The sequence below is a fragment of the Bubalus kerabau genome, chromosome 4 (genome assembly GCF_029407905.1).
Source record: "Bubalus kerabau isolate K-KA32 ecotype Philippines breed swamp buffalo chromosome 4, PCC_UOA_SB_1v2, whole genome shotgun sequence".
In the NCBI taxonomy this organism is placed as follows: Eukaryota; Metazoa; Chordata; class Mammalia; order Artiodactyla; family Bovidae; genus Bubalus; species Bubalus kerabau.
This window is the reverse complement of record NC_073627.1, coordinates 76,064,248-76,086,198: the sequence shown is the minus strand read 5'-3', so window position 1 is coordinate 76,086,198 and position 21,951 is coordinate 76,064,248. Positions and strand designations below refer to the sequence as shown.

Here is a 21,951-nt window from a genome sequence, read left to right as displayed (position 1 = left end):
GGAACCAGAGATCAAATTGCCAACATCCATCAGATCATAGAAAAAGCAAGAGTTCCAGAAAAACATGTATTTCAGTTTACTGACAATGCCAAAGCTTTTGACTTCGTGGATCACAATAAACTGTGGAAAATTCTGAAAGAGATGGGAATCCCAGACCACCTGACCTGCCTCTTGAGAAACCTATATGCACATCAGGAAGCAGCAGTTAGAACTGGACATGGAACAATAGACTGGTTCCAAATAGGAAAAGGAGTACGTCAAGGCTGTATATTGTCACCCTGCTTATTTAACTTGTATGCAGAGTACATCATGAGAAATGCTGGGCTGGAAGAAGCACAAGCTGGAATCAAGATTGCCAGGAGAAATATCAATAACCTCAGATATGCAGATGACACCACCCTTATGGCAGAAAGTGAAGAGGAACTAAAGAGCCTCTTGATGAAAGTGAAAGAGGAGAGTGAAAAAGTTGGCTTAAAGCTCAACATTCAGAAAACAAAGATCATGGCATCTGGTCCCATCACTTCATGGGAAACAGATGGGGAAACAGTGTCAGACTTTATTTTTTGGGGCTCTGAAATCACTGCAGATGGTGACTGCAGACATGAAATTAAAAGACGCTTACTCCTTGGAAGGAAAGTTATGACCAACCTAGATAGCATATTCAAAAGCAGAGACATTACTTTGCCAGCAAAGGGCCATCTAGTCAAGGCTATGGTTTTTCCAGTGGTCATGTATGGATGTGAGAGTTGGACTGTGAAGAAAGCTGAGTGCCGAAGAATTGATGCTTTTGAACTGTGGTGTTGGAGAAGAGTCTTGAGAGTCCCTTGGACTGCAAGGAGATCCAACCAGTCCATTCTGAAGGAGATCAGTCCTAGGTGTTCATTGGAAGGACTGATGCTAAAGCTGAAACTCCAATACTTTGGCCACCTCATGAGAAGAGTTGACTCATTGGAAAAGACCCTGATGCTGGGAGGGATTTGGGGCAGGAGGAGAAGGGGACGACAGAGGATGAGATGGCTGGATGGCATCACCAACTCGATGGACATGAGTCTGAGTGAACTCCAGGAGTTGGTGATGGACAGGGAGGCCTGGCATGCTGCGATCATGTGGTCGCAAAGAGTCGGACACAACTGAGCGACTGAAATGAACTGAAGAATCTTATAAAATACTAATGCCTGGCTGCCACCCCCTTGATATGTTGATTTAATTGGCACAGGGTGTGACCTGGGCACTGGGATTTTTCACCCCTCTCTAGGTGATTCTCACGAGCATCAAAGTTTGGGAATCCCTGGCATAGATGTGATAATAACCACCTAACTGATCTCCCCACTTCTGTGCTTCCTCCCTACAATCTACTCTCAACAAATAGACTTAAAATTTTTTTTTTATTCATCTATTTTTTGCTGCACTGGGTCCTTGTTGCTGCACACAGGTTTTCTCTAGCTGTGATGAGCAGGGGCTACTAGTTGCCGTGTGCAGGCTTCTTATCACGGTGGCTTCTCTTGTTGCGGAGCCCGGGCTCTAGAGCACGCGGGCTCAGTAGTTGTGGCGGATGGATTTAGTTGCCCCATGGCATGTTGAATCTTCCTGGACCAGGGATCGAAACTGTTCCCTGCATTGTCAGGATTCTTAACCACTCGACCACCAGGGAAGTCCAGAGGTAATTTCAATTATAAATTACATTATATTTCTGCTAAAAAGCTCTCCAGTGGCACTCCACATGACTGACAGGAAAAGGCAAAGCCTATGCACTGGCCTACAAAGTCTTACGTGAGCTGCAGGGTCCCCCACCCCACCCCACCCCACCCCACCCCATCACCTCTCTGACCTCTATTGCACTTCCCCTCACTCACTGCTCAAATGCCAGCTACCTCCTTGCTTTCTGTGAACACATCAAGGATCTTCTCACCCTCGGACCTTTACACTAAGTATTCCCTCTATTTGAAAGACTCTTCCCCCAGATATCCGCATTATCAAATATTAGCTCAAATATAGCATTCTCAATCATAATTTAAAACCTCCAGCTTCTTTCTCTTGTGTGAGGTTAAGAAGTGATGAGGTAGAGGATGGTGTCTTCAGATAAGGAAGATTGGGGAAAGGGCAGAGTTGGAGTAAAAGTGTAGTTCCTTTGGAGACATGTTACGTTTCTGATATACGTTACACACACAGATCTGACACAGTGTCAAGTAGGGGAGGAGCTGGGGCTGGACTACAAATATGGGAACAAACAGATGGTATTTAAAGCTTTGGTACTCTGGGGATCACTTTGGGGGAGACAATTTTAAGAAGCGACCCCCGTGGAATACCTATATTTTGAGAAGATATACAGGAAGATTGAGAAAAATTAGAAGAAAAACTAAGAGTTTTTCTTGGAGGGTCCTAGAAGACTTTCTAGGTAGCTAACGTATGTCACTTGGTACTAAGATGACAATAAGGACAGATACATGTTACTGAATTTGTCCTGATGGACAATCACAAAAACTGACCAGGAGAGTTGCAGTGTTATGATGAGGCCAAAGACTTGGAGTTATCTCAATTCTGGTGCAAAGTAAGAGAACTGGAAACAGCACATATTCATGTCTTCATGTGTTAATAAGAGGGTTCTTTCTTTTTTAAATTTATGTATTTATTTGGCTGTGCCAGGTCTTAGCTACAGCATGCAGTGTCTTTTAGTTGCTATCTGAGAGATCTTTAACTGGAGTGGATGAACTCTTAGTTGCAGTATGTGGGATCTAGTTCCCAGACTAGGCATGGAACCTCAGCCCCCTGCATTGGGAGTATGGAGTCTTAGCCACTGGACCACCAGGTAAGTCCTAATAAGTGCATGCCTGCATGCTCAGGTCGCCTCCAATTCTTTGCAACCCCCCTTTCCCTGTGGACTGGGCCGCTAGGCTCCTCTGTCCATGGGATTTTCCAGGCAAGAATACTGGAGCCATTTCTTCCTCTAGGGGATCCTCCTGACCCAGGAATCCAACCCGGATCTCCTACATCTCCTGCATTGGTAGGCAGATTCTTTTACCAATGTTCCACCGGGGAAGTCCTGTCTCAGTAAGAGGGGTTCTTAATTTCTGGTCTATGAATAAAGGAGATCATGGATGGGTTTCAGAAAACCATGATCCCAGGTCCTGCCTCCAAACTCTACAAAGCTGTCCGTGTGCACGTCTTTCTGGAGAAACTTCCGAAGCTTTCATGATGGTTATTGATACGTCCCATTTGCCTGAGACCAGAGTGATCAACTGGCGTCCAAGTCTGGACCTCACAGCGTTACTTGACTGCTGCATGGTCTCTTCCAGGCTCTAAATCTAGTCTCTTCCACACTGGCGGGCTTGTCATCACTCTATTCCCCCTCATATTCCCGCGGACCTAACGCATCCTAGGCTCCTCCACCTTATTTAGACACCATCCACATCCACCCTCTTGTTTTGGCTCCCTGGCGCAGCCTCTGTCCATAAGCTCTGTCCGGTAGCTGTACTGCTCAGGTCAAGGTTTCTAATGCCAGAGCTGCGGTGGCGTTCGGATGCTAGCATCCTACAGCCCTTTGACCCCCGGCTGAATGGCCTCAGTAGCTCGGCTCCGTCTTCCAGGGGCTCCGGGAGCCGCCGCAGGAAGACGGGGCGGACCCTTGCACTCGTGGTCTTCTCGGGACAGCTTTACGATATGTTTCCGTCGTTTTACGACAGGACAGGGTTGCTTGGTGGCTGTCAATTTCCCCCGTGGTCCGAGTAGATACCTACATTTTCTGGGGTGGCGGCTGCTACGACAGCGGAGAGATGAGGCAGAAGCGCAAAGGTGCGACGGGGAGAGGGAACGGGTGGTGGAAGGGAAGGGGCGAACCCGGGCCATCAGATGCTGAAGTCGGTTTTTTCCGCGGGAATCTGCTGCCTGCCAGTCTCCCCACCACCTGTGGTCAGTTTGTGAACTCGTCTCTCCCTGCTACTGTGCTTTTTAAACCGGCCTATCCTTATTTTTCCTTTTTGGCCATCACTTGGTGTCTTTTGCATAAATGATAAAAGCTCTGCTCCAAGAAATTTACGTGATCGATGGATTTAACACGGTCTCGAACTCTTAATTTGCTAAGATTTTACTACACATTTCACGTCCTTTTTGATTTGAGATTGTTTTAAAGTTCTAAATGTTTTTTTAAAAAGGAAAGAGAAATGCCGAGTTATTCTTGGAATTTGTGGGGTAATTAGGCAGTTGTTCCCATTTGTATTACCTCCGGAGTTAATTACCTCCTGAGCGTGGAGCGATTTCATCTTTAGTTTTTCAACCGGATAGAGTCAAATTTCAAATATTTTCTTGCAGGTTGTAGTGATCTCTGTAAACTCATTTGAGAAGTCGGTCTAATGGTAATGATGGTTATGATAATCCTAGCTACCGTTTATCGAGCTTTTGCTAATAATTCTTATGTGGGTATCATCTCCAGATTACAAATGAAGAAGCTGAGATCAAAAGAATTAAGTAATTTTCCTAGCCCAAGATTATATTTAGGAAACAGAACCGAATTGGTTGGTCAGGCTGTTTCTACGAATCCCCCAAACCAACAAAAAAACTGCCCTTGATTACTATGCCTCTTGGCATCAGGTACTCCAAATATCCAAATTACCTTCAGTTGCTTTGTGGGCTCAAAGACTGCTTGCCCCTAATTAGTTAGTCATCTTCTCCCTCTAACTTGCTCCTCTATCTGTAGGCCAGACAGCTTTACTTTTAATTTCATCTATCACCAAGCCCTGCTGGTTCCTACAGAAATTGCCTCTTGCAGTAGTTTATCCTCATTCTAGCCACCATTCCTCTAATCCACCTTCACTGAAGAACTAATATTCGAATAATAGACTTTCACATGTACATTATTTCACTTGGTTCTTGCACTGGTCTTGTGAAATGTGTATGTATTATCCCAATTTTGCCAACAAGGAACAGGGAGCTCAGAAGGCATTGATCTTCCCATTACAACATAGCCAGTAGGATTTGGGAGCTAGGGACTGAGTCTGTCATCCAAGTGTTCTGCTTTAAATCTTCTGTGTTTTTTTTTAAACAAAGTTATCTTTCAAGAGCCTTTTACTTAGTATGCAGATTATGTGTATTCTTTCATCTTCTGAATCGTTTTTTGTATGCTCATTTTCTGTAGTGTATTTTGTATATAGTTGACCCTTGAACAACCCCCGGGGTTGGAGGCACTGCCCCCACCACCATGCAGTTGAAAATCCAAATACTGCTATCTCTGCCTCAAAAGCAAAGAAATTGACAAATGACTCACGCAGGGGCAGTAAGCTCACACAGTTTGGATAGCATTAGGACTCAAATCCTAGTTCTTTTGTTTCCACATATTGTGGTCGCTAATTAAACAAAAGCTTTTCCCCACACTTAAGTTAATTTAAGGATCTGAAAAATACAGGTACTGTATTTATTGAGAAAAAAAACCCAACTCATATAAGTGGACACACACAGTTCAAGCCAGTGTTCAAGGATCAATCTGTACTTATTTTCTTTAAACACTACTTTGATCTTTTTACTCCCAAACTCAAGAACATATAATTCTCCACTGTGTATTGTATCTTTTGTCGAGTAGCCAGTGTACCCTGTAAACTGATTTTACCCAACCCTGTCAGAAAGGCTTCCAGTTTGGCAACACTTTCATATAAACGTGATCGGTAATTCCTATACCTAACATTGTTCCTTCTGGATTGCCCTCTGTTTTGCTTGTCCAAACCCTGCCCTTTCTCTAAAGATATCTCTGATTTCCTCCATGAAGACTTTTCTTACTAATTCACTTCTGTGGATAATTTTCGATACACCGAAGAGCTGTCCAAATGTTTTTAAATCTTTATCTCCATGTATGCCTTGTTTTACTGTGTTTAGCTTTAATGTACTTCACAGATACTGTGTTTTGTTTATTTATTTTTACAAATTGAAGGTTTGTAGCAACTCTGTTGAGCAAGTCTGTCAGTGCCATATTGCCAACAGCATTTGCTCAGTTCACGTCTCAGTCATGTTTTGGTAATTCCACAGTATTTGAGACTTTTTCACTGTTTCTGTGTGTGTTATGGTGCTCTGTGATCAGTGATCATTGATACTACTATTGTAATTGTTTTGGGGTCCCACAAACTGCCACGTAAGATGACGAACTTAATCAATAAATGATGTGTTCTGACTGCTCCACTTTTTGGCCATTCCCCCATCTTCATCCCTCTCCTCGGGCCTCCCTGTTCCTTTAGACAATGAGGACTGATAAATGCTACTGAATTAGGCCAGTTAGTACCCCTACAACAGCCTTCAAGGGTTCAGGTATTAATAAAAGGCAGGGTTCACTTTAAATTAATAGCTGAAAATGATTAAGCTTAGTGAGGAAGGCCTGTTGAAAACTGAGATAGACTGAGTGCTAACTCAACAGCCAAGTTGTGAATGCAAAGGGAAAGTTCTTGAAGGAATTTGAAAATGATATTCTAGTGAACTCATGAATGATAAGGAAACAAACCAGCCTTATTGCTGATAATGGAGAAGGTTTTGGGATCTGCATGGATCAGCCAGCCACGGCATTCCCTTAAGCCCAAGCCTAACCTAAGACAACGGAGAAGGCACTGGCACCCCACTCCAGTCCTCTTGCCTGGAAAATCCCACGGATGGAGGAGCCTGGTAGGCTGCAGTCCATGGGGTCGCTAAGGGTCGGACACGACTGAGCGACTTCACTTTCACTTTTCACTTTCATGCATTGCAGAAGGAAATGGCAACCCACTCCAGTGTTCTTGCCTGGAGAATCCCAGGGATGGGAGCCTCGTGGGCTGCCGTCTATGGGGTTGCACAGAATCGGACACGACTGAAGTGACTTAGCAGCAGCAGCAGCAGCAACCTAAGACAAGGCCCTAACTCTATACTTCTGTGAGGGCTGAGAGAGGTAAGGAAACTGCAGAAGAAAGGTTTGAAGCTAGCAGGGCTCACTTTTGTGAAGTTTAAGGAAAGAAGTCGTCTGTACGGCATGAAAGTGCATGGTAGAGCAGCAAGTTATCCAGAAGATCTAGCTAAGATAATTCATGAAGGTGGCTGTACTAAACAATAGATTTTCAGTGTAGACAGAACAGGCTTCTATGGGAAGAAGATGCCACCAAGACTTTCGAAGCGAGAGAGGAGAGGTCAGTACCTGGCTTGAGAGCTTCAGAGGGCAGGATGACTCTCTTGTGGCTCAGCTGGTAAAGAATCCGCCTGCAATGCAGAACACCTGGGTTCGATCCCTGGGTTGGGAAGATCCCCTGAAGGAGGGAAAGGCTACCCACTCCAGTATTCTGGCTTAGAGAATTCCATGAGCTATGTAGTCCATGGGGTCACAAAGAATCAGACACGACTGAGCGACTTTCACATCACAATGCAGATGGTCTGGTGGCTCTGATAAAGAACCCACCTGCCAAGGCAGGAGATGGGGGTTTGATCCCTGAGTCGGGAAGATCCCCTGGAGGAGGAAATGGCAATCCACTCCCCTATTCTTGCCTGGGAAATCCCATGGACAGACGAGCCTGGTGTTTCAATAGAGTAAGATACGACTTGGCGACTGAACAGCGACAAAATGCTTATTTACCATTCTGAATTATGCTACATCTTCTCTGCCTGTGCTCTGTAAATGGAGCAAAGTGTGGATAAACAGCGCACCTGTTTACAACATGGTTTACTGATATTTGATGCCCGCTGTTGAGAGCAGAGCCCTCTAAAGTATCACTGCTCGTTGTTGATGTGTCTAGTCATCCACGCGCTCTGGTGGAGATGTAGGAGATTAACGTTTTCATCCCTGCTCACACAGCATCCATTGCACAGTCTCATCCAGGAGTCATTTCCACTTTCAAGTCTTATTATTTAAGAAATCCATTTAGGCTCTAACTGCCATAGCTTGTGATTCCTCTGATGGACATGGACAAAGTCAACTGAAAACCTGGAAAGGATTCACCATTCTCGGTGCCATTAAAAACATTTGTGATTCATGGGTAGAGGTGAAAAAAAAAAAAAACTACGTTAATAGGAGTTTGGAAGAAGTTGCTTCCAACCCTCATGATGACTTTGAGGGGTTCAAGACGTCAGTGGAGGAAGTCCCTGCAGATGTGGGAACAGCAGGAGAACTAGAAGTGGAGCCTGAAGATGTGACTGAATTGCTTCAGTGTCACAGAAAACGTTAATGGATGAGGAGTTGCCTCTTACGGGTGAGCAAAGAAATGGTTTGTTTAGATAGAGTCTGCTGCTGGTGAAGATGCTGTGAAGATTGTTGAAATGATAATAAAAGCTTTAGAATATTAAACTTACTTGATAAAGCAGCAGCAGGGTTTGAGGCGATCAACTCCAGTTTTGAAAGAACTTCTACTGTGGGTAAAATGCCACCCAATAGCATTGCATGCACAGAGAAATTGTTCATGAAGGGAAGAGTCGGGATGCAGCCAACTTTCCCTGTTGTCCTATTTTAAGAGATTGCCACACCCACCCCAGCCTTCAGCATCCACCACCCTGAGCAGCTGGCAGCCTTCAACATCAAGGCAAAACTCAACACCAGTAAAAAGAGTATATTTGCTGAAGGCTCAGATGGTAGCTCAGCTAGTAAAGAATCTGCCTGCAATGAGGGAGACCTGGGTTCGATCCCTGGGATGGGAACATCCCCTGGAGGAGGAAATGGCAACCCACTCCAGTATTCTTGCCTGGGAAATCTCATGGACAGAGGAGCCTGGCGGGGTACAGTCCGTGGGGTCGCAAAAAGTCAGATACAGCTGAGCAACTGAGCACCCACGTAGACCTTGTGACTGTTGAGTGCCCATAAGCAATAGGTTTTGGTGTTTCCCAGGTGACTCTGGTCAAGAATCTGCCTGTAGGTTGCAGGTTGCTATTGCGGGACATGTCCACAAGGCGGCAGCACGTTTCCATGCCTCACTCTTGTTACTAAGGTAAGCAGCATGCATGCTAAGTCGCTTCAGCAGTGTCTGACTCTCTGCTACCCCACGGAAGGTAGCCCGCCAGATTTCTGTATCCATAGGGTTCTCCAGGCAAGTATACTGGAGTGGGTTGCCATTTCCTCCTTCAGAGAATCTTTCCCACCCAGGAATCGAACCTGGGTCTCCTGCAGCTTCTGCAATTCAGGGGGATTCTTTATCGCAGAGCCACTGGGGAGGCTTGGGGAAATTCCTGTTATCTCCGTGTAAATTAGAATGCTGTGTAGCGCTAGTGGTTAAGCACCTGCCTGCCAATGCTAGGAGACATAAGAGACTTGGGTTCAATTCCTATGTCGGGAAGATCCTGTGGAGGAGGAAAACCCACTCCAGTATTTTCGCTTGTGAAATCCCATAGACGGAGAAGCTTGGCGGGCTACAGTCTATGGGGTCGCGAAGAGTCAGAGACAGCTGGGCAGCTGAGCGCACACGTAGTCTTTATGAATATTCAGTGCCCATAAGCAATAGTTTTGGGGTTTAGCCAAGTGGCTCAGTGGTAAAGAATCTGCCCGTAGGTTGAAGGTTGCTATTGCGGGACGTGTCCACAAGGCGGCAGCACTTTCCCATGCCTCACTTGTTAACTAAGGTAAGCAGAGCCTTGGGGAAATTCCTGTTCCCTCCTTGTAGATTCGAGTGCCCTGGCGCCAGTGGTAAAGAACCTGCCTGCCAATGCTAGGAGACATAAGAGACGAGGGTTCAATCCCTGGGTCGGGAAGATCCCCTGGAGGAGGGCGTGGCAACCCACTCCACTGCTCTTGCCTGGGAAATCCCATGGACAGAGTAGCTTGGTGGGCTACAGTCCATGGGGTGGCAAAGAGTCAAGACCGGATTGAAGTGTCTTACATGCACACCCATGCCAGAAGAAGCCACCCAGAACTTGTGTCTCTCATTTATTTAAGGCATATAGCTATTGCACACTTAGCAGACTATAGTACATTGTAAATATAACTTGTGTGTGCACCGGGAAGCCAAAATATTCATGTGACATACTTTATTGTAGTATGCCCTTTTTTGTGGTCGCCTGGAACCAAACTGCATGAGGTCTGCCTGTATTTTTTATCACCTGAAGCCCCTTTTTCCCTCCAAATAAATTCTTACGCAGAACTTCAATATATAAACAGATGGAAGTGAAGCTGCTTGGGTTGAAATGGAGAAAGGGAACTTCCCTCTTCCCCCACCCCCCACTTTACCTTCCTCACCACCAGCCCTGTCTGTTACATGGCCCCTTGGGCACCTCTGTAGAATACTGAAGGGTTGAGTTACACGGTTTAGAAAGCGTTAGCCTCCTATTATAAATGGACTTCTTTCAAATTGTTTATGGTAGCTGTGTCTTAGGAAATTAGAGGTGGTTTGGCACAGTGGGAAAAAGCATGTAAGTTGTGAGGGAAAGGCCTGAATTTGAGTCTTAACCATGTCATTTACAATGACGTCTTCAGTTCAGTTCAGTCGCTCAGTCGTGTCTGACTCTTTGCGACCCCATGAATCGTAGCACGGCAGGTCTCCCTGTCCATCACCAACTCCCGGAGTTCACTCAAACTCATCATCATCAAGTCGGTGATGCCATCCAGCCATCTCATCCTCTGTTGTCCCCTTTTCCTCCTGCCCCCAATCCCTCCCAGCATCAGAGTCTTTTCCAATGAGTCAACTGTTCGCATCAGGTGGCCAAAGTACTGAAGTTTCAGCTTTAGCATTAACTTGCCTTAATTATTCACATCTGTGAAATGAGAAAACAGTGCCCACCTTCCAGTGTTGTGAGGTCTCAAATGAGATCAAGTAAATGGGAGGGACAGGGCTTTCTCGTCTTGCCCCCTCTCTGATGACGTCGCTATCTTTAGACACCAGCTTTCTCTGCAGGCAGGAAGTGTGCCTGCTAGCAGCTCCCAAGCTGAAATCTCACAGCTTTTACCACTGGAAAGGGGCTGGTGTCTTTTTTTTTGCCTTGAATAAAAGCTCAGATTGGCCCCCGCCTGAATAGGTGCCCATCCTTGAACCAGGCAAGTGTATTTGCGGGCAAGGGGTGGGTCGTGCCATGTCAGCTTCTGCTGTTGCCTCTTAGGTGAGAAGGATGGCCTCATTTGCCAGGAGAAGGTTGCAGTGCTGTTTCGACTGAATCTTAGAGATGCATTAAAGTCCCTAGGCAAGGCTAGACCCCTGCCTTTGTATTTCAAAATAGTATTACACTGCTGTGTGATTCTGCTTCTGGGGACACCTGGGTTTGAGTTTCAACTTCACCCCTTGGTCACATTTTTATGGGACAGGCAAATATTCTTGTTCCATCCACCTCCCTTTCTTCTGAGAATCAGATGAAGTAAAGCAACTAAATGGAATCAAAAAATCTGGAGATGAAGGGAAGCTATTTTAACTCCTTTGGTTCTTTCCTGTGTAATTCGTTTTTTTTCCTTCCTGTTTGTCTCTGCTCTTCCCTGTATCTATCATGCTTGTCCTGTATATGCTTCTAGAGTGAACCCTTCCCGTATGTAGGGGAACTCAGGTTTGTTTTTAAATTAAAGGTGCAAGACATATGGCTAAATTGTAAACAATAAAGGTTCACCATCTGGTAACCTTGAGCTATTATTTCAGCATGATTGGAATGATTTTGGAAGGAAAACTGCTAGTAAATACAAAAACGTTTGCTGAATAATGTGACTTTTTACGTTGTCAAATCTTATCTTTCTAGGCGACCTCAGCCCTGCTCAGCTAATGATGCTGACCATAGGAGATGTTATTAAACAGCTAATTGAAGCTCACGAACAGGGAAAAGACATCGATCTAAATAAGTAAGTGGAGGGTCTTCCCTGGTGGTCCAGTGGTTAAGACTTGGCCTTCCAAGGCAGGGGGTGTGGGTTTGATCCCTGGTCGAGGAGCTGGAATCTCACATGCCTAAGGGCCAAAAAAAAAACCAAAAACATAAAATAAAAGCAATGTTGTAACAAATTCAATAAAGACTTTAAAAAATGTCCACATCCCCCAAAAAGTCTAAAAAATAAGTAAGTGGATCTATAAAAAAAAAAAGAAGGTAATCTTGTTCTTGGGAAGTATTAGTAGATCTCTTTCATGCATGCAATTATCAAATACTACCGGTTCCATCTCGTGTTTCATGTTTTAATTGAGAATTTAGTGTTCTGCCCTGCCCTGTTGATTATGTATGGCAAAGTTGCCTCAGAGCTTAATATTGCTAGTAGCGTCTAACATTTCTTGGGCGCTTACTGTAGTCAGGTCACTGTTAGCGGTACACTGGACGAATTAGCCCAGCTGACCCTCTCAAACGCTGTCTGAGGTCAGGACTTACCTCACTGGACAGATGGGTGCCCCGAGACAGAGAAGGTTACATAATTTTTCCAAGAGTGAATAAGTGGTAAATGGCAGAGCTGAGATTTGGAATCAGACCGTCTGTCTGCAGAGCCCGTGGTCTGTCCTGCTGTCCGTCTCTCTTCACGCTCCTCTCGTTCCGGTCCCTCCGCTGAGACGCAGGAGGTGGCGGCTGGCTCCCAGGAGGACCCTCTCTGGGCCTTTTGGCGTCATCCAGCCCTTCCCCGCTTCAGAGCCTCCCGGACACGTCCATCCACTTCCTCTCCACGGTCAGGTTCAGCTTGGACTTGGCCACATCGTCAAATAAGAGCGGTCTCTCCTCTCTGCGTCTGTTTATTGACTGTGTACCTGTTATATAGATCTGCTCTAGCGATCTGCTCCCCCATCCCCAGGCCATCAGTGGTCTAGTCTCTGTTCACATGACGTTTCTCTAGACCCTGTCTAGAAAAATTACGTTTTACCCTTGCTTTGAAACATTGTGCTTAATCAACGTTGGCTAAAGAAATCAATGTTCTTTTTTGCTATGGAGACATTATATTTTATTGATTTTTCTACCATGTGTTGAACTGATTTTTTTCCCCTATTTTTTTCTCGGCTGTACCCATAATTATACAAATTTTTTGTTTCTCGTGAACGTTTCTATGTCTTATATATTTTTGTCATTCTTTTTAATTTAGCACATCTAAAGCTAAAGTTAGCATCTTCCTCAAAACCAGCCGATACTCAGATGGCCCCTTTGCCAAATCGTTTTAACCTTCAGCCAGGCTTGAAACTGTAGCGTCACCTTTGAATCTTTTTCCTTGGGTCCAGTTCAGGTCACAATTTTGCCTACTCTGTCTTCATTATAACTCTCTTCCATGTTCACTACCAACTTCCTCATCCATTCCTTTTTATTTTTTACTTTCTTCTTCCAGTTTTATTGATACAGTTGATAAGTAGCCCTGTTTTAAGTTCAAGATACACAGTATGGTGATTCAGCCTACACATTATGAGATGATTACAGTAAGTTTAGTGAACATCCATCCTCTCTCTCATATTGATACAAAATTAAAGAAATAGAAAAAAAAAATTCTTCTTCCCTTGTGATGAGAACGTCCAGGATTTACTCTCTTAGCAACTTTCTTTTTTGTTGTAATGTATATACTTTTAAACTTACTGTTTTGCGTTGGAGTGAAGCCAGTTAACAACGCTGTGATGGTTTCAGGTCGACAGCGAAGGTACTCAGCCGTTCATACACATGTGTCCGTTCTCCCCCAAACTCCCCTCCCATCTGTGAAGCCTACGCTTTTCTGTCCCTATTTTCCATGAATGCCTCCCCAGCACACACTGAGTTCGTCTCGAACGCTGTAAGCATTCATGGTTGGGTGTGTGTTCTATTACGTATGTTTTTATTATCAGCAGACTTATTTTTGTGCATGCCTGTCTGCAAACATAGAGCACGAAACAGCTCTGCCTTACACTTCCTGACGTCCCAGGTACTTAGGTAGTCTCTTGTACCTCTTAGGAACTCAGTAAACATTTGTTTAAACAATTTGCACACCTCATAGTATTTCTAGATGGATTAAAGTGACTGTGGGATTTGGCTAGCAGCCACAAAGAAAAGAAAAGTTGGTACAATTCTAGAAGAAAACAAGGAACAGTTTTTCTTCTACAATTATAGAAGAAAACTAGTTGGGATAAAGGTTATTTTGGGGGGTGCGAATAGGGTTACAGTCAGGAAGGCACACAGGGGTCTTCTGAAATGGTGATCATGTTCTTTTTCTTGGAATGTGGTTACAAGAGTGATTGTTTTATAATTGTTAAAGTATATCACATGGTTCATTGTTCTGTTCTTTAGGTAATATTTTATATTAGAAAAATATTTTAAATGCTTTAAAATATATATATGTTGGAGTGGCCAATGAGTTCGTTTGGGTTTTTCCATAACATCTAACAGAAAAACCCAAATGAACTTTTTGGCCAACCCAATACTTTATTTCCTGTTCAGGTCTACATAGCTTTGCGTTTGGTTGTTTTGCTTTTGGGCCTGAGACCATGGCTTGCAACCAGTCATGACTACTCCCACCCCTCCACCCACCCCCAAGACTTTGCAACGTCTGGAGACAGTTTTGGTTGTTACAGCAGGGAGAGGTGCCCATCGAGGCCACGTGCATGTCTGATCATTCCACAGTGTGCTGAGCAGGCCCCCGTCAGAGGGTTAACCTCATCCCGGATGCGTGCTGCAGAAGCTGAGGGGGGATCGAGTCCTCTGACGCTGGAGCCCTACCTTGAACGAGACCTCGACTATGTCACTGTCCTGGGTCCCGTCCCCTGGTCATCTGGCGTCCTCTCTGGTACCCCAGGGAACAAGAAGTGGATTTTGCTCTCCTGTTTCCCTGACAGCTACAAGCGTTAGAGCCACTCTTGTCGTCTGGTGAGGGGATACAGGAGCCGCAAGGATTGGTGACATTGTTCATAGGTTATTCTTCTGGTAGCTTGTCCTTGGAATACTGTGACCTTGATCATGTTGGATGCTCTACTTTCAGGGTGAAGACCAGGACAGCTGCCAAATACGGGCTCTCGGCACAGCCCCGCCTGGTGGACATCATCGCCGCGGTCCCGCCTCAGTATCGGAAGGTCTTGGTCCCCAAGCTGAAGGCGAAACCCATCAGAACTGCCAGTGGGGTGAGTGATCGATTCATCACGTATTGATTGTGTATCTGTTGGGCTACAGATCCCTGCCTACACGTAGTGAGGTGGAGGTGGGCGATTTGAATTCATAAAGTCCTCTTGTGGTGGTGTGTGCTGCAGTGGAGACACGTGCAGGATGCTCAGAGAGCACCAGGGAAGAGAGTCACTTAGAGGAAAAGATGGTGGTTGATTTTTAGTGTCTTTAAAAGTGGGGCTTCCCAGGTGGCTCAGTGGTAAAGAACCTGCCTGCCAATGTAGGAGACATGGGTTCGATCCCTGGGTAGGGAAGATGCCCTGGAGAAGGACATGCAACCCACTCCAGTATTCTTGCCTGAAGAATCCCATGGACAGAGGAGCCTGGCGGGCTGCAGTCCATGGGGTCGCAAACAGCTGGACGCGACTGAGCACACACTCACGGGGCATAGGGTGGTGAGGGGGAGGAGGTCTTTAAAAGTATAGACTGAAACTTGGTGACTACCAGAAGATGATAAATATTGTTGGCCACCTTAAGCTCGTGGCTTATAACATAAAGGGTGTTTTGAAAAGTTAACTGACAGTGCAAAGTCATTATATTAATACATATGGTAACTGTGAACCAGTTGACACCATTCAGGAGGGTGTCCAGAAGACAGAGATGTCCCTACAGTACAAGAAAGTAGGAAGGACCCAAGAGGGGGAAGTGCGGCGCCTGACTGACCCAGAAGTGGTGCTCGTGTAAGCGGAGAAGAGCAAGCACAGAGTCGTGGGAGCAAGGGGCAGGAATTAGGGCACAGATGATGTAAGAGGTGTGTGCAGGGGGAAACCACAAGTGTGCCAGGCTCACCAGGGCTGGGCTTCACTTTGGAAAGCGGCAGGACTTTGGGGTGAAGTGTTAGTGTGGCATCTGCTTGTCAAAGATCTTAAGTGAAGGGAAGTGAACGTCGCTCAGTCGTGTCCGACTCTTTGCAACCCCATGGGCTATACAGTCCATGGAATTCTCTAGGCCAGAATACTGGAGTGGGTAGCTGTTGAGATGTTCCCAACCCAGGGATTGAACCCGGGTCTCCTGCATTGCAGGCGGATTCTTTACCAGCTGAGCCACCAGGGAAGCCCAGATGTCCCACAAAGAAGCCAGATACGAGGAAACTAAAAGATTTTTGAGAAGGGGAGTGATGGGAACCAGATAGATTTTTCAGAAAATTAATTTGGATACAAGATGTAGGGGAGGTCTTCCCTGGTAGCCCAGTGGTTGGGAGTCCGCCTGCCGGTACAGGGGACATGAGTTCAGTCCCTGGTCCCGGAAGTTCCCACGTACCGCAGGGCAGCTAACCCCGGGCGCCACAACTCCAGGGCCTAGAGCCTGGGAGCCGCAGCTGCTGACGCCGTGTGCCTGGAGCCTGTGCTCCACAACGAGAGGAGCCACCGCAAAGAGAAGCCCGCGCTCACTGCAGCTAGAGAAAGCCTGCGTGCAGCAATGAAGACCCAGTGCGGCCAAAATTGAAAAGAAAAAATGTTCTTTAAAGATGGAGGGTCAGTCGCTTGGAGACAGAGAGACCAGTTGGAATGCTCTCAGTTTGAGCTAGGCATGAAGAGCCTCAGTTGAGGCCAGGCCTCCAGGATAACCAGGATGAGTGTGAAAGACACAGGGTGGGCTTTGGGCCCTCCTCAGACTTGGTGCCCAGAGTCGAGTCCTTTATTCCCCGTGTGAACTAAGTTCAGTCTGTTCCTTGGGTGGGGCTATCGCACTTCTCCTGCTTACATGACCTGCCAGGTAGCCGTCTCTCCTGGACCACATCACACTTGTGACTAATTAAACCCCAGAACCTTTGCACAGAGTGTACCATCAATCCCAGTCTCTTCTCTGTACTTAAGTGTTGGGGTTCGTTGGTTGGTTAGTACCGAAGTGTAGAAGGCTTTCGGAAAAACGAATAGTTCCAAACCTCCTCTTTACATTCTCCTTCCTCCTCCCTTACCCAGGGCGATGGCTTTTAAGTCTTAGCTGATTTCTTGTCATTTACTTCCATATCCCTAAATAATGTGCTCTCAGGATAAATCTTGCATTGTCAGTTTTCGGCGTTATGCACGGACTTGCCATCATGCGAGCAAAGGCTTGTCAACCTCTGGGCCTGACAAATGCACCTGGTTTCCACGATTCCGTTCTCTGTCCTCCTCCTGGCTCGAATCACCTCTTTTCTTTCTCTGAGAGCTACTCTTGTTCTGCTTGTCTTTAAAAATGGATATCTTCTGCGGTCCCAGGCCCACTGTTTTTAGCGCTGTACACACTTTGTTTGGGGATCTCATCCATTGATGTCTTTTGTTTTTTTTTTTTAATGTGGATCATTGTTAAAGTCTTTATTGAATTTGTTACAACAGAGCTTCCATTTTATGTTTTGGTTTTTTGGCCTCGAGGCATGTGGGATCTTAGCTGCCCTACCAGGGACTGAACCTGCACGCCCTGCATTGGAAGGCAGAGTCTTAGCCACTGGACTGCCAGGGAGGCCCCCCTGATGTTTTTCAACACTGCCATATGCTGACTCCCAGCTCCAGCCTTTCCCCAAACTTCATGTCCACGTCATATCGCCTATTAGACGTCTCTCCTTTGACTGCCTGTAGACCCTCCAGTATAGCAAGACCAGACTTGCTTGCTTGCTCAGACTTGCTCTTTCATCCTTCTTGACCACCTTAGTTCATGGTGCCCCCATCTGTTTGGTTTCCAAATGATGTGAAATGCGTTGTCCATTCCTTCCACCATGGGTAGGAATGTTCTGACCTTTATTGTTTCTTATTTTGGAGGTTATTGGAGTCATTTCATAACAGGCCTGCTTTGTCTTAGCTACAGCAGATCCACCAGAGTAACCTACTAAAAATGTCAAGAGCACACAGCTAATTGTCATCCCCTATCTGTTGTGCCTCCTAAACTCCATGCTTTTATCCCTGCTGTTACTGTTGTGCTTTGTTTTTATTTTTTTATAGAGCTTTAGGCTTACAGAACAGTTGAGCAGAAAGTACAGAGTTCCCTTGCACTTCCTCTCCCCCTCCCCCAGGTTGCCCTATAATCGATGCATCAATTGTTGTTGTTCCGTCACTCAGTCGCATCCAACTCTTGGTGACCCCGTGTACTGCAGCTCGCCAGGCATCACTGTTCTTTACTGTCTCCTGGAGTTCACTCAAACTCATGTCCATGGAGTCAGTGATGCCATCCAACCATCTCATCCTCTGTCGTCCCCTTCTCCTTCTGCCATCAGTCTTTCCCAGCATCAGGGTCTTTTCAAGCAAGTCAGCTCTTTGCATCAGGTGGCCAAAGTATTAGAGCTTCAGCTTCAGCATCAGTCCTTCCAATGAACACCCAGGACTGATCTCCTTTAGGGTGGACTGGTTTGATCTCCTTGCAGTCCAAGGGACTCTCAAGAGTCTTCTCCAACACCACAGTTCAAAAGCATCAATTCTTTAGCACTCAGTCATCTTTATGGTCCATGTCTCACATCCATACATGACTACTGGAAAAACTGTAGCTTTGACTGTAATGCTATATATATATATTTTTTAATATGCTGTCTATGTTTGTCATAGCTTTCTTCCAAGGAGCAAGCATCTTTTAGTATCAGGGCTGCAGTCGTCATTCATGGTGATTATGGAGCCCAAGAAAATAAAGTCTGTCGCTGTTCCATTGTTTCCCATCTATTTGCCATGAAGTGATGGGACCAGATGCCATGATCTTTGTTTTCTGAAGGTTGAGTTTTAAGACAGCTTTTTCACTCTCCTCTTTCACCCTCATCAAGAGGCTCTTTAGTTCCTCTTCGCCTTCTGCCATTAGGGTGGTGTCAGCTTTATATCTGAGGTTATTGATATTTCTCCCAGCAATCTTGATTCCAGCTTGAGCTTCATCCAGCTTGACATTTTGCATGATGTATTCTGCATAGAAGTTAAATAAGCAGGGGGACAATATGCAGCCTTGACGTACTCCTTTTCCAGTTTTGAATCAGTCCATTGTTCCATGTCTGGTTCTAACTGTAGCTTCTTGACCTGCATACAGATGTCTCAGGAGACAGGCAAGGTGGTCTGGTATTCCTCTCTTGAAGAATTTTCCACGGTTTGTTGTGATCTACACAGTCAAAGGCTTTGGCGTAGTCAATAAAGCAGAAGTTTTTCTGGAATTCCTTTGCTTTTTCTATGATCTGATGGATGTTGGCAATTTGATCTCTGGGTCCTCTGCCTTTTCTAAATCCTGCTTGAATGTCTGGAAGTTCTTGGTTCATGTGTTGAAGCCTAATTTGAAGGATTTTGAGCATTAATTTGCTGGCATATTGAGTGTAGCACTTTTTTTTTTATTTAAAGGATTTTATTTCTCCAGATAGGAAGGCTACAAAGTTATATCTTTAATAACCAAAATTTTATATAATACTTCATTCTTCAAAACAGCCAGACTTTTGAGCTCTGGACACCAGGTTACACAAAAACCCAAACCTTCATGCTTTCTCAGTAAACGTACATCTTTCTCAAGAGGCCTTGCATGCTAACTCCACAGCTGAAATTCCTGTTACAGGACTGAACCAAACTGAAATCAGGCTGCAGTCAATCTGCGTAGGCCCTGACGTACACGGGGCTCTGGTCCACTTCTCTCCCAGTCCTGGATCCATCGTGGTCCATTCAGTGTCTGTTTACTGCCAACGTGAGCTCCAGAGGTCAGGAGACTGAAGGTTGTGCGTGTCTACACGTGGTTCCTTGGAGCCCCAGCAGGGACCCCTCCTCCAAGATTCATTCTGTACCATCTGATCTGAAGATTAATAACACTGAAAAGAGATCACCCTGGTACCCACGGCTTTGTTTAAGAAACACAGCATCACAAGCACTTTGAAGCCCCTTGTGTTGCGGTCCTCTCCCATTTTCGGAGATAACTGCTCTCCAGAATTTCCTGTGAATTATTTCACAGTTGCTTTTTTATTAATCTTTCTTTTATAGATTGCTGTTGTGGCTGTCATGTGCAAACCCCACAGATGTCCACACATCAGTTTTACAGGAAATATATGTGTGTGAGTATGATGATTTTAATAAGTTGTGTATGTGTGTGCATTTTAATTGATATAGCAAGTCCTAGAGCCTTGATCAGTGCATGCTGGTCATATTTAAAACTTTAACTATTAAAGATTCATAAGTCAGTTCTTTGAAATAAGCAGCCATTAATAGGATATTTCAGTGCTTTAAAAATAAAACATATAAAGATTTTAATTTGTTTCAATATACAGTACATAGGTTACAGAACTCAAAAGAGTAGATAGTCTGTTAACTTGATAAATGAAACATGGAAATATGAGAAGCCTGAATTCCAAATGTCAGAAATTTAAAATGAATTTGGATCAGCAAAGTATCCCCAAAAAGTTACCCTTATAAATAATCTTTAAACTTCTTAAGCTTAGATAATTAGAAAAATTAGAAGAATATGCATGATTCTAGATAGTAAGATCAGTCGGGAGAAAAATTTTCCTAAGTGTAGTTACCAAGAGAGCACTGTGAGTATCAATCCAAACTAGGAAAATGTAGGCACTGTTATTTGCCCCTAAAAGCTTAAACTTCTAAAGTGATAGTGCGTTGATACACGATATGTGTTTTTCTCTTTCTGACTTGCTTTCCCCTGTATGACAGATTCTTGGTCCATTCAGATCTCTACAAATGACCCAATTCTGCTCCTCTTTATGGCAGAGTAATATTCCAGTGTATAGGTGTACCACATCATCCTTATCCATTCATCTGTCACACGGAATCTAGAAAAATGATACAGATGAGCCCATTTCCAGGGCAGGACTAGGGATGCGGATGTAGAGCGTGGACATGTGGACACCGCAGGAAGGAGAGGGTGGGGCGGGCTGAGAGAGAGGCGCTGACACACGTACACTAGCGTGTAAAATAGCCCGCGGGGAGCTGCTGCATAGCACAGGGGCTCAGCCCGGTGCTCGCTGGGGACCTGGAGGGGTCGGGTGGGGAGGGAGGCTCCAGGAGGAGGAGCTGTGTGTATACATCAGCTGATTCACTTCATCAGATAGCAGAAACTAACACCGCCTCATACAGCAACTACACTCCAATAAAAATATAAAATGATAGCGGCTGCATTACTCTGAAAACTACTGCAATATTGTTCCTTTATATGTTTACCTTTTTACTTGTTAGTAGAAAATGTAAATATTTGCAGAGAGCACAAAGGTACAATCTTCTGTCAGGATTTGAAAATGAAGCTGGTTCAAGCGGGATTTTATGGAGACTGCAGGTCCCTGAACTGGACAGTGGAGCTGAGTTCTGAATCTGACACCCTCACCCTTTTGTTTTATTGGCAGGTACTGCCCTGGCGGACCTGATTCAGATTTCGAATATTCCACCCAGTCTTACACTGGATATGAGGTAAAGTAATGTGAGGCTGACTGGAGGAGTGTTATGTCATACTTTACTTAGCATAAGCTTTTACAAGTACTGGCTTTCTTAAAATTTTTCTTTCTTATTTTTTTCTTGATTGCACAAGTTACTCATTCATGAAACATTTGCCAAGTGCCTCTATATATTGTTCCAGTCACTGCAGAAATACTTACCTAAGTGCTTATTATGAACATATGTCAACACTGTTCTAAATGCTTTACAACTTTAAATCTTCCAGCAGCATTTTGAAGGTAAACACTATTATTATCATAGTTTTATGGATAAGGAAACTGGAGCCTAGAAGGCTTTCACAATTGGCCTGGAAGACACATCCCGAATGTAACAGGGCCAGGCCTTGAATTCTGTGCACCTCACCAGGATGTTTTCCTGCCTCTGCAGCCATGGAAAAGACAGGTCAGGTCTTGTGGAATCTGCATTCTAATAAGTGGAGGGTAGATAGTTATGAAGGAGAAGGCAATGGCACCCCACTCCAGTACTCTTGCCTGGAAACTCCCATGGACGGAGGAGCCTGGTAGGCTGCAGTCCATGGGGTCTCTGGGGGTCAGACACAACTGAGCGACTTCACTTTCACTTTTCACTTTCATGCATTGGAGAAGGGAATGGCAACCCACTCCAGTGT

General features: G+C 45.1%; 1 protein-coding gene across 13 annotated transcripts in view; it reads left to right on the top strand.

Moving 5' to 3' along the window:
- The window catches only part of ELP3 (elongator acetyltransferase complex subunit 3), a 219,600-nt gene that overhangs the window by 92,049 nt on the left and 105,600 nt on the right, over positions 1–21,951 (top strand). For 7 of the 13 annotated variants that reach the window (XM_055577784.1, XM_055577781.1, XM_055577783.1 and 4 more), the window contains 4 exons: positions 11,629–11,728; positions 14,786–14,924; positions 19,869–19,939; positions 21,236–21,299. In XM_055577784.1, the coding sequence (XP_055433759.1) occupies positions 11,652–11,728; positions 14,786–14,924; positions 19,869–19,939; positions 21,236–21,299 (351 nt within the window). In that variant the 5' untranslated portion in view covers positions 11,629–11,651. The other 6 variants (XM_055577780.1, XM_055577791.1, XM_055577779.1 and 3 more) reach the window with 6 other exon arrangements.